The 13,136-nt window shown below is 45.1% G+C and overlaps 2 protein-coding genes across 2 annotated transcripts; one reads left to right on the top strand and one right to left on the bottom strand.

Moving 5' to 3' along the window:
- The first annotated feature begins 307 nt into the window (after window positions 1-307).
- Window positions 308-10,078, top strand: use1 (unconventional SNARE in the ER 1 homolog (S. cerevisiae)). The gene is made up of 8 exons (XM_055658500.1): window positions 308-479; window positions 1,987-2,036; window positions 2,506-2,584; window positions 3,478-3,630; window positions 5,339-5,357; window positions 6,146-6,176; window positions 7,219-7,378; window positions 9,489-10,078. Exons 1-8 carry the CDS (start codon window positions 378-380, stop codon window positions 9,669-9,671), a joined length of 777 nt encoding a protein of 258 aa, XP_055514475.1. The 5' UTR covers window positions 308-377; the 3' UTR covers window positions 9,672-10,078.
- Window positions 10,079-11,366: 1,288 nt separating this feature from the next.
- LOC129710943 (histone H4-like) lies at window positions 11,367-12,056 on the bottom strand. Its single transcript, XM_055658249.1, has one exon. It carries the CDS (start codon window positions 11,676-11,678, stop codon window positions 11,367-11,369), a length of 312 nt encoding a protein of 103 aa, XP_055514224.1. The 5' UTR covers window positions 11,679-12,056.
- Between the last annotated feature and the right edge of the window lie 1,080 nt (window positions 12,057-13,136).

Below are 13,136 nucleotides of genomic sequence, written 5' to 3'. Positions count from 1 at the left end.
AGTTGAATCTGAAATCAAAGTGTGTGTGTGTGTATTGTATTGTATTCAAATTTATTGTCATTGTCTCAATTTGAGACAACAAAATAATTTTCCTTACAGGCAGTATCATTAAAAAAAATCACAAAGAAATAATAAAAATAAATAATAAATAAATAATAAAACATATTAAAAATAAAATTGATTTTATTGGGCAGGACTATGTTGATGTTCAAATGAATCTTCTCAGCAACTTAGATGCACCAGTGGCGCTCTGGCTGCAGGCGGCGCTGTGTGGCGGAAGTGAAGCCCACTTGGCGCTCACTGCTCCTTCCGCCAGCAACAAAGATGGCGTCAGTGCCAGGCCGGAAGTGACGGCGCCGGCTGGCCCCAGCGCAGACATGGCGGCCTCCAGGCTGGAGAAGAATTTCTTGCGGCTCCTGGTGAGATGCGAGTCGATGGCGGCCGATAAGAGGGACGAGAAGGACTGGCGGTTGGAGAAGGTAGGGGTGGAGGAGGGGGAGGGTGGATGGAGGAGGGGAGGGGGAGTGGGAGGGGTTCAGGGCCGGGCCGGGCCGGGTTGAGGGCCACATCACCACGGGTTACCAGCGACTCCAGGGCCGAACGTCCCCGCCGCCCCTCCATGCCCCCTGCTCACCAGGGCGCGGCAATACAGCCGAGTCACCGTCACTACTGGCTGGCAGAGAGGGCGAGGGTGGCACTAAACCTGGCAAGTGATGGGTGGACAAAAAGTGCTGGAGAAACTCAGCGGGTGAGGCAGCATCTATGGAGCGAAGGAAATGGGCGACGTTTGACTAAGACCAGAGACCCACCACTTATCCAAGGCTGCTATTGACAATATGTTCATCTGATATTTTGCTATATTGAGTATGGGTGGAAAAAAAAGACAAGCAGCTGGCAGCATCTCTGGAAAATGTAGGTAGGTGACGCTTTGACCCGTGTCGGTAGGTGACTCTTCTTGCAGGGATGTAGTGATGGGTGAGTAGTGGGAGCTGGAAGAGAGGCAGGGGTGGGTTGAAACCTGGTAAGTGATGGGTGGGGGCAGGTGAGGAAGGAAGGGAGGGAGGGACTGTCCACGTCCTCCAGCAGCCTTTGGCAAGGATATACAGAGGAGCAGATAGGAAAGCATCACGAGTTCCCCTTGTTTCAGGGAATGTTTGGTTTAGTTTAACCTCTTCTACTCCTCAGCAAAGATCTTATAGCGAAGCTATAAGATCTTTGCTCCTCAGTATGTTCTTAACAAAGGCTGCTGGTGGCCGTGGCCAAGCAAAACAACCCGTCCTCCTCACCTATACACTCTAGGACATATATATCCACCCATCATTTATTTAAGAAGGAACTGCAGATGCTGGAAAATCGAAGGTAGACAAAAGTGCTGGAGAAACTCAGCGGGTGAGGCAGCATCTATGGAGCAAACAAAATAGGCAACATTTCAGGCCGAAACCCTTTGGTTCGTGTAGTCTAATCTGATGGTTACGTTTAGTGCTGGAAGAGTATTGCAAAGTTGAAGTTGGTTTTCAGATTGGACGTTAGATGGATCCCCAAAAATACAAGATCTGTTGCAACAAATTAAAAAGTAAGGAAGATATCTCAATGTCCCAAGCAGTCTTCATCCCTCATCTAATACCAGCAAGAGAATGCTCATCTCATTTTCTCCTTGTGGGAACAGGTGTGGTCAGATTACAGCAGTAAACATCCTACCATCATCAAAGGTTGTGAACAGCTTTGTGACTTAAAAATAATAAGATAATTCTGTTTAAATCAGTCCGCATCCTCTTCACAGATGCTGCAAAACTAACGTGAGGATTCTTTTATGCCTCAGTTTATTGTGACTCTTCATTTTGTGTTAGTTCTATCTGTCAATGCTGAACTCATTATTGATGTTTGTTTAATTTAACAGGAGTAAAATCTTTTCATGAAATTGTTTGAAATCATACTTGATTGTAAATTTGCAAGTTGTGAATGACTGCTATTTCTAATTTTCTCTAGTATGTTGAAGCTCTTCAAGAAATGTTGACCGAATTGAAGAAGCACTTAAGGTAAGAAGAATCCCTTTGAGGCCATTTCATTTTCACCCTCTGGAGGTCCTGAAACCATAATTTTTTTTTAAATACAGCCACACTCACACACATGCACCAAGATCATTTTATTAAAGCACTTTTGTGTTAGCTAATCTACAGTGGCTTTCAGCTACTCAGTTTTAAATCTCCGCGTGATCGTCCCTTGCTTCCCTCCTTGGCACATTGCAAGATTTGTATTCCTTCAAGTCTGGTCTCTTGAGTTTAATTTGTCTACTCTTCTTTCCTAAATACCCCTCCTCTCCCGATTTCCCGCCCTGTCTCTGAGTCGTTTAATGTATCTCTGGGACCAAGTTTTGATTATCTGCCCTAATGTTGGACTCCAATGCCAGATTTTGTACTGGATAACAACTTTATTACGCAGCACATTTTAATTGTGCAAACAGAAGTTGGTGGCTGTGGGCTGATGTAGTTTCTCTGTCCCTGACAGTAAACCCGCTCCTGAAGTACTAAATGAATACAACCGCAAAGTGGAGTTCATGAAAGGGCTTTTGGAAGCAGAGAAACTGGTATGGATCCTTTGTTTATAATTTTTCTTAGGTTTAGTAGATTCTCTCCTTGGCTGCAATAAGTTAATTTCCTATTGGTCTGTTTGCTTGTAGACACAAGGGACTGCAGATACTGGTTTACATAAAAAGACGCAAAGTGCTGGAGTAACTCGGCGGGTCAGGCAGCATCTCTGACAGACATGAATAGGTGTAGTTTCGCTTATCCACGTCCTCCACGGATGGTGCCTGACCTGCTGGGTTACTCCATCACTTTGTTCTGTTTATTTACTAGAGTACGAGTCTCTGTAGACACAGTTTGAAAAAGCTATACAAAATCTTTTGCACCTTGTGTTACAGACTAATTTCTTCCAACTGAGGACCCTGGTCTCATGACCTGAATGTGGGATGTCTTAGTAGTTTATCAAGCATGAGAGGCTACTGGAAGCAATGTTTACAGGAGGGGAGGGGAGTGAATTGCACAGCTTCTTGAAGCCTAATCCAGCCTAGCTAGGTGTACAGCTTTGAAAATGTATCACTCTTACTTCAGGACTAAACCTAGGCAAAATATCACTGTTACAATTGGCGCTGCCGGGTAAATATTCTGGAAGACATTGCTAAAACTATTGTTGGAGCATGTCAAATAACTGAAGAGGCTTAAGAAGGTGGCTCGGGGGATGGCCTGTATCTCAAAAAATATTTAACGAACAGCTACATTTTTTGCTGAGTTTCCTCTGTTCTCTGAAATGGAGATTTAATATACCATGGCACTGTTCTGACAGGTACAGGCACTGCTCTTTGCTGCCCTAGCAGGTCAATACCCTGTGCGGTGTAAGGGCAGTTTAAGTTGCCCTTTCCCACCTCCAGTTAATGAATGTTAGATTCTATCAACTAACCTTTCACCTTCTGGTTTCCAGCCTAACCCTGCTGAAAAGGCCTTGGCCAATCAGTTGTTGGCTCCTGGGCGAACATCAACGACTGGTAAAGAGCGGGTATCAGCCACTAAGACTGTCCACCTGCAGACGAAAGCCAGGTACACGGGAGAAATGAGGAGTGAACTCCTCGGTGGGGTAAGTGCTCCGGATTGTAAAAGACCAGCAGTTTGTCTCATGTTGGGAGGAACTGAACAAGTGTCTAGACCAAAAACGTCACCCATTCCTTTTCTCCAGAGCTGCTGCCTGACCCGCTGAGTTACTCCAGTGTTTTGTGTCTAGCTTCAGCAGTTTGTCTCAAACTCATCCCTCCCAATATTGGTAGAAGGTACAGAAGCTTGAAAAACACGCACCACAAGACTGGGGAACAGCTTCTGTTATCAGGCTTCTGAACTGTCCTTCCATAAGCTAATTCACCTCAATGGTTTAATAGTACTTTATTATCGTAAATACCGAGGTACAATGCCTTTTTTTGCATACAGTTCAGTAAAAATATTTTGTACATAAGTACAATCATAGTTAAGTACAAGTGTATAAGAACAGTACACTGAGACAGTATACAAGAGTCGCCGTGTGACGTTGTTGGGATTCTACTGCTTACTGTGCCATCTGGATAACAGATTTACAATGACGGAGAAGGACAAAGGGAAAATGCTGGAAATTTTTAGAAAATCAGGCAGTATCTGGAAAGAGAAAAAAAAACTGAAGTCGTATTGCAAATGGATAATCTTACGGAACAGGCCTATTCTGATTGAAACAGGAAAAAATATGAAAAAAAGTCTGCAGAAGGGTCCCAAACCGATACATGGCCTTTCCCATTATAGCATAAATCCATTATAATATAATATAATGAGCGGCACAGTGGTGTAGTGGTAGAGCTACTGCCTTACAGCGCCAGGGACACGGGTTCAATCCTGACTACAGGTGCTATCTGCACGGAGTTTGTACGTTATCAAGTCAAGCGTGTTTTATCGTCAGGTAGACAAAATTGCTGGAGAAACTCAGCGGGTGCGGCAGCATCTATAGAGCGAAGGAAATAGGCAACATTTCAGGCCGGAACCCTTCTTCAGACTGTTTTAGTGTTTTATTGTCATATATCCCAGATCGGACAATGAAATTCTTACTTGCTGCAGCACAACAGAATATGTAAACATAGTACACAACAGGAGAAAAAAAGTTCAGTGTGTGTGTGTATATATACACATGCACACATACTCAATAAATATAATGTAATAATAATAATAATAGTCTGTTGCAGTTCAGAGCTTATTTGTTGTCGTGTTTAATAGCCTGATGGCTGAAGGGAAGAAGCTGTTCCTGAACCTGGACGTTACAGTTTTCAGGCTCCTGTACCTTCTTCCCGATGGCAACGGTGAAATGAGTGTGTGGCCAGGATGGTGTGTGCCTTTGATGATGTTGGCTGCCTTTTTGAGGCAGCGACTTGTGTGGGTTTCCTCGGATATCTTCGGTTTCCTCCCACACTCCAAAGAAGTACAGGTTTGTAGATTAATTGGCTTGGTATAAATGTGAAAAGATTTGTCCCTAGTGTGTGGAGAGTGGTGTTAATTTGTGGGGATCACTGTTCGGTCCGGACACGGTGGGCCGAAGGGCCTGTTTCCGCGCTGCACCTCTACGCTGAACGAAACGAAATAATGTATTATTATAATATAATGGATAGGTGGCGTTTTGGTTCGGGACCCCTTCTACAGACGTTTTTCTTTTCAGTAATATATTAAAATTTAAATATATTAATCTGATTAAAATTAAACTTCTATGAATATCTATTATAAAATTTGACAAGTCACATGCTTATTTTTGTTAACTCTTACCCCGTCTTGTTTTTCAGCCATCGCACTCTGCTGACGGTGAGTGAGCACCTTGCACCTCCTGACCTCTTGCTCCGGCCTCTAGTTGTTGCTGTCATTTTGGCAGCAAAAGGCTGGGGACTTTGTGGGAGTTTCAGCATTTAAATTTAAAAGAAACATTGCGGGCCTTGTAACAATCTGGTCGTCGGGCAGGAATCGGGTCCTATAATGTTCCTGCTGTACTGTAATGCCTGTTCCTCTTCTACGCTCTATAATACCGCTCTTACAGTGATGGAGAGATTACGGACCAATCATTCTGGAAAAACCTGTTTTCATGTTGTACTGTTTCAGTAACAATTTTGGTGAACCGTGGCGAAATACATTTTGAAAATCTTATGGTAAAGATTAATGTTTTTAAAACCCAAACATCCGTTAGTCAAAGCAGGGAGGTTTTCTTCCCCGATGCCTTAATTGATTTTCATCTGCATCTCCCCTGTTTTGCTTCTTCCATTTCCTCTGAAGTTCCCAAAACTATTGACTGCAGTCTTGCTGCCTGTCCCGCTGAGTTACTCCAGCATTTTGTATCTACGGTGTACGATCTACTCTGAGAGCTAACACAGAGTCAAAGCTGAACAGCTGCCTTCTGTCTTGTAAAGGAAATAGAAGGTCAATTTTTTGACTTTTTAATATTTTGGGGGGTGTTTTGCTTGTACAATATTGTTGCTGCATGTTTCTGCACAAGATATTTTGGAGTTTGTAATAATTGTAAATGTGATACGGTGTTAAATAATGAAAATCCACTGAAGAATGCAGAGAAATCAAAATAAGTTATTTATGTTCATTTTTAGGTTCGGACTCCGGTGAATTGAGAAAACGAAGGTTAGTGTTATTAGTCGGCTTTGAAATTATTCATTAGTGTGATTGCAGTTTTGTTTCCTAGTATTCCCGCAGGAATTTGACTGGGGTTGTAACAATAAGAAGTGCTCTTTTGATTGAAAGTTTGAAGGATACAACATGGAAACGGGCCCTTCACCCCGCCGAGTCCTTGTTAACTGATCACCCGTTCACTCGAATTCTATGTTATCCTACTTACTCATCCACTCCCTACACAGTCGGGGCAATTTTACAGAAGCAAATTAACCTACAAGCCCACAGGATTTTGGGATGTGGGACGAAACTGGAGCATCCAGAGGAAATGCACTCATGGTCGCAGGAAGAACGTGCAAACTCCATACAGAGAGCACCTGAGGCCAGGATAGTTAAGAGCTTATTTGGAGGTTGGAGTGTTCCATAGCCTGAAGCTGTTTGGGATGAAGCTGCCCCTGAACCTGGACGTTACAGTTTTCAGGCTCCTATATCATCATGAGTGTAATGAGAGTGTGGCCAGGGTGGTGTGGGTCGCTGATGATGCTGGCTGCCTTTTGCCTTTTAGAGGCAGTGACAACTTCGATAGTGGGGAGGTTGGGCAGTTTGCACCCTAGCGGCATAAACATTGACTTCTCCAATTTCCGGTAGCCCTTGCTGTCTCCTCCCCTTCTCAGCTCTCCCTCAGCCTTTCTCCTTTCTTCTCCCCGCCCCTCCCCCCACCCTACATCAGTCTGAAGAAGGGTTTTGGCCCGAAACGTTGCCTATTTCCTTCCCTCCATAGATGCTGCTGCACCCGCTGAGTTTCTCCAGCTCTTTTGTCTACCTTCAATGGTGGGGAGGTTGGTACCCGTGATGGACCGGGCAGTGTTCACTACTTTTTGTGAGACAAGATCAATTAATCTCACACTTCCTTTATGACATGTCTGGCCTTTACGGGCTTGAGAAGGCATAAGTGTTGCACTTAAGCTGAGTTGAGTATCTGCCTTGATGCATGCGGCAGGAGGATCTTTGCTCCACTTGTTTAGTTTTGGCCCCTTGTCTCTTCCGCTTGCAGTGGGATGGGGGATGAGAAGCAATCAGCCTCTGAGCTGGATGCAGTGCTCCACCATCACCACAACGTGCAGGAGCGCCTCGCCGAGGAGATGCTGAACCTGGCCCGGAACCTGAAGAACAACACGCTGGCCGCTCAGAACGTCATCAAGCAGGACAACCAGGTAAGGGCCGGGCCTGGTCTGCGGTATCTGCATCTCCAACGACAATCAGTTCAGTTTATTGTCACTTGTACCGAGGCACTGCAAAAAGCTTTTGTTGCGTGCTAACCAGTCAGCGGAAAGACAATTCATGATTACAATCGAGCCATTTACAGTGTACGGATACATGATAAAGAAATAACGTTTGGTGGGAGGTTAAGCCAGTAAAGTCTGATCAAAGACAGTCTGAGGGCCACCAATATGGTGGATAATAGTACAGGACTGCTCTCTAGTTGTGGTAGGATGATTCAGTTGCCTGGTAACAGCTGGGAAGAAATTGTCCCTGAATTTGAAAGTTGCGTTTCACACTTCTGTACCTTTTGCCCGATGAGAGTGGGGAGGAGGGAGTGTCAATGGTGCAACTCGTCCTTGATTATGCTGCTGGCCATACTGATCTGCCCAGCGAGTCGTACAGCGAGTCGTACTTGCTCACATCAGCCAGCATGTCCCACCTGCCAGGATTTGCACATATCCCTCTAAACCTGTCCTAGCCATGTATCTGTCTAAATGTTTCAGAAACGTTGCGATGGTACCTGCCTCAACTACCACCTCCGGCAGCACGTTCCATACCTCCACCACCATTTCCATGAAAAAGTTACCCTTCGGATTCCAATTAAATCTTTCATCCCTCACCTTAAACCTATGTCCTCTGGTTCTCGACTCCCCTACTCTGGGCAAGAGACCCTGTGCGTCTACCCGACCTATTTCTCTCATGATTGTGTAGCTCTGTACCGGGGGAGGCCCCTGTTCCGTTTCCCCCATTACTAAATGAGCTCTGTTCAATGGGACAACTATAGGAAACCTTGATGGATGAGACGAGGGAATGGCAGTATAATGTCTGTCTGGGTGAGGACGCACTTATGTGGAGCATAAAAGTAACTTGGATCGGTTTGGTAGGTTATGTTGTAGCAGTGGTTTCAACTTATTGAGCAGTGAAGCAACCAAATAGTTTAATTCTCTTCCCAGGCGATGATGCTCAGTGAAAGATGCTCACTGTGAATGGCTCAGATGTTACTTTCAAGAGAGAGCTAGGTAGGGCACTTAAAATAGCGGAGTCAGGGGATATGTGGAGAAGGCAGGAACGGGGTACTGATTGGGGATGATCAGCCATGATCACATTGAATGGCGGTGCTGGCTCGAAGGGCCAAATGACCTACTCCTGCACCTATCGTCTATTGTCTATTGAAAGGTGAACCCTGAGATGTAGAAACAGTGGTGTGTGTGTGTGATGAAGAATGGGGGATATGGTTCACGTGCAGGCAGATGAGATTGATTATCATGACGTACGTGATGTTCTGCACAGATATTGTGGGCCGAAGGGCCTGTGCCTGTCTGTGCTGCTCTCTGTTGTCCCTTTCTGTTTCTGCATACACGCCGCGCACAAAGGTTGTGTAGGAGCCATTTATGTTTAGTTACTGTTGGCATATTATTATATTGTCTAGCTATTTTGAGCAGTATTATTTTGCACACTTGGGGGCGGCCATTTGGTGCATAGTGGGGCGTAACATATTTGCTTGGGGGACAGGGAGTGATTCGGAACAGGCACGGGAGGTGGAGAGTACACAGTTCTCACCAGATGGGAGAGAACAGAAAGTTACCGCTTGTTTGAGAATAAGGAGAACCTGTTACGTTCATCCCTTTGTTTGTACAACTACTTCATTAAAGAATCAATGAAACTGTAAATGATGACTGGAAGATCTGCTCTTTTTAATCTGCGTAAGATCACTACTACTTACCTGTGTAGAATGGCCACGGAAAGTTGGACATTGGAAAATAAAGAAAGTGCCATTACAGGTTATTTTGCATGGTTTTATACACCTGCCCCCATTACTGGACATTATCTAGCACCAGATGTTATTCATGTTATCATATATCTGTACACTGTGGATGGTTTGATGGTAATCATGTATTTTTTTTACTGGTTGGCACGCAACAAAAGCTTTTCACTGTACATGACAATAAACTAAGCTCAAACATTTTCTAGTCAAAGACAGGCTGAGCTGGTATAGGGTTAGGGTGGGGTGTGGATGTAACTTGGAGTGAGATTGACCGGTGGCTATGTGTTTCTGTCCAGACGCTGACGCATTCCTTGCGGATGGCCGACCAGAACTTCGAGAAGCTGAAGGTGGAGTCTGAGCGACTGGAACAACACACCAAGAAATCCGTCAACTGGCTGCTGTGGCTGATGTTGGTTGTGGTCTGCTTCATCTTCATCAGCATGATCCTGTTCATACGCATCTTCCCCAAGCTGAGGTGACCAGAGTGCCACAGCTTCTCCCGTCTGCCTAGAATATGGGGCTGGAGTAGAATTGCTTCCAATCCACCTCCTGGACTGACAAAGACTCTGCAGAATCCAAGCACCATGCGGTACGAACTTCCATACAACTAACAGGGGAGATCAGCCGCGTCAACAGTACTTTAACTCAAGATCTTCCTGTTTATTGACACATGCTGACATAGTTACAAGGGAAGCCGAACTAAGGATCTCGACCCGAAACGTCGCCTGTCCGTTCCTTCCACAGATGCTGCCAGACCGATGAGTTCTTCCAGCACTTTTGAGTTTCACAAAAAATGTCCGGTGTCATTCAATGAATCTCGTAATGTTTACGCTCAAGTACTTACATATTTTCAAAAGTTATTAAAGCACTTTTGTTTGAGATTGCAGCTGCAGTCTGAGAAGCAGTCGTCATTGGGATGGGTTTCTGTTTGATGGTCTGCTTTGTGCTTTGACACGAGCTGCTGTAAGGCAGCGTTCATACTAGATTTTGACATTTCAGGTTGGAGCCCTTCAGAATGGGCTTGTTGCTGAGTGTGAAGAAGGGTCCCGACCTGAAACGTCTTCTATCCATGTTCTCCAGAGAGGCTGCCTGACCAGCTGAGTTACTCCAGCACTTTGTGTCTTTTTTTTGTAGACCAGCATCTGCATTTAGTCATACAGCATGGAGGCAGGCCCTTTGGCCCAACATGTCCACACCGACCAACATGTCCCATCTACTCTAGTCCCACCTGCCTGTATTTGTCCCGTATCCCTCTAAACCTGTCCTATCCATGTATCTGTCTAACTAGACACATTACCGTGTGTACAGCTGTTATTACGTGGGGCCATAAACATTAAAGACACCCAGGTACCTCAGAGGTTGTAGTGAGTGAAATGCACAGCGGAGACACGTGGGGAGATTCCACGACATGAGGAAGACTTGCTGGTAGTTTTCCCTTTCCGAAGGGAGGCTGGGAATGAGAATGGTGGGAATTGAATTGAGGGAAGGGGTTGCAGGACTTGGAACCCAGGCAGCTGAAACAGAAGGGTCTCCACCCGAAACATCACCCATTCCTTCTCTCCAGCGATGCTGCCTGTCCCGCTGAGTTACTCCAGTATTTTGTTTTTATATTAGCTTAAGCTCCAGTTGCCTGCAAATGGAGGATTTCTAAGGGATATATTGTAGAGTCTCTAGTTTAGTTTGGAGATACAGCATGGAAACAGGCCCTTCAGCCCATCGAGTCCACGCCAACCAGCAATCACCCTGATCACACTAGCTCTATCCTACATACTCGGGACAATTTACAGAAACCTATTAACCTGCAAACCTGCACGTCTTTGGAATGTGGGAGGAAGCCAGAGCACCGGGAGAAAACACATGTAGTCACGGGGAGGACGTCTGTACAAACAGCACTCGTAGCCTGGTTCGAACCTGGGTCTCTGGAGCTGTAAGACAGCGATTCCAACGCTGCGCCACTGTGCTGCCCAGTAGAATAGATCTTCAGGTTTCAAGGCTGGAGGAGATTTGAGTGGCGATGGGCCAGGTCCTGGAGTAATGTTAAAATCAGGTATGAAGTCTGGATACCTCTGGATCCGAGGGTTAACAAAACAATGTTTTGTGGGGGGGATGGGGGAGGATCGGGTGGGGGGTTTTCAGGTGGCAATGTTTTTTTTCAATTACCTCACATTTACCTTTTAGCCTCCGAACCCATACAAGGTACGCCCTTGACGTTTCAGTGCATACACCACATCCATAGCAGTCACGGTCTTGCGTTTCGCATGTTCGGTGTAGGTTACAGAATCCCGGATCACATTCTCAAGGAAAACTTTCAAAACTCCGCGCACTTCCTCGTAGATTAGACCAGAAATACGCTTGACACCACCCCGGCGAGCCAAACGGCGTATAGCAGGTTTGGTGATGCCTTGAATGTGGTCACGGAGGACTTTACGGTGCCGCTTTGCACCACCCTTGCCCAACCCCTTCCCTCCTTTCCCTCTACCTGACATTTTACCAAAGTTTCAGGTGGCAATGTGATTCAGGGCCTTGCTGCCTAGTTCGTTAATGGGAAGAATTATGAAGAGGATGGAAAAATTAAATGCTAGAGTGTGTAGCTGTAAGGCCAGAGTGGCGAAGGTTAACGATGTGTTGGGCAAGTTGTTTTTTTGCACAGGAAGGTGATACCGGGGGTGAAGGTTGAAGCAGATATATTGGTTGCATTTTAGATAAAGTTTCAAAGGTCTTTTATTGTCACGTGTACCAATTAAGGCACAGTGACATGCAAATTACCATAAGTGATGGTCTTGGCATCATGTTCAACGGAAGATATAAAACATTGGAATAATATGAATTGTTCTCTGAATTTACAATTAGTCTTGGGTGAAATATTTTAGTTTATAAATTCCAACCTCTATTACCATGGTGTCAATCTATGCGTGGTATTTAAATAAAAGTTATTTAAAAAAATTTAAATTAAAAATTAAAAACGGCAGTAACTGCTTCAGATTCAGATTCAATTTTAATTGTCATTGTCAGTGTACAGTACAGAGACAACGATGCTTGCATCATCCGATGAGGAAGTTAAGTGATGACACAATGCTGGTGTGTGCAAACCTGGTGTGATGAACATTTGTGTGATCTTAGGAACTGCTGATCATAATTTCTATTCATTTGTAACCTCTTTGCTTTCATTTTTGAATCAAACGAGATTTGAGTATAGGAGCAGGGAGGTTCTACTGCAGCTGTACAGGGTCTTGGTGAGACCACACCTGGAGTATTGCATACAGTTTTGGTCTCCTAATCTGAGGAAATACATTCTTGCCATAGAGGGAGTACAGAGAAGGTTCACCAGACTGATTCCTGGGATGGCAGGACTTTCATATCAAGAAAGACTGGATAGACTCGGCTTGTACTCGCTAGAATTTAGAAGATTGAGGGGGGATCTTATAAAAACTTACAAAATTCTTAAGGGGTTGGACAGGCTAGATGCAGGAAGATTGTTCCCGATGTTGGGGAAGTCCAGAACAAGGGGTCACAGTTTAAGGAGAAGGGGGAAATCTTTTAGGACCGAAATGAGGAAAACTTTTTTCACACAGAGAGTGGTGAATCTCTGGAATTCTCTCCCACAGAAGGTAGTTGAGGCCACAGTTCATAGGCTATATTTAAGAGGGAGTTAGATGTGGCCCTTGTGGCTAAAGGGATCAAGGGGTATGGAGAGAAGGCAGGTACGGGATACTGAGTTGGATGATCAGCCATGATCATATTGAATGGCGGTGCAGGCTCGAAGGGCCGAATGGCCTACTCCTGCACCTCTTTTCTATGTTTCTATGTGTCATCTTGGCCAAATGCTGGAGGTTGAGGGGGGGGGGAGATAAATGATTACATGCCTCTCCCCTGACTCTCAGTCTGCAGAAGGGTCTGGGCCCGAAACAACACCCATTCCTTCTCTCCAGAGATGCTGCCTGTCC

Source organism: Leucoraja erinacea, chromosome 29 (assembly GCF_028641065.1).
Source record: "Leucoraja erinacea ecotype New England chromosome 29, Leri_hhj_1, whole genome shotgun sequence".
Taxonomy (NCBI): domain Eukaryota; kingdom Metazoa; phylum Chordata; class Chondrichthyes; order Rajiformes; family Rajidae; genus Leucoraja; species Leucoraja erinaceus.
The sequence above is the reverse complement of the archived record's forward strand: the minus strand, read 5'-3'. Positions and strand labels throughout refer to the sequence as shown.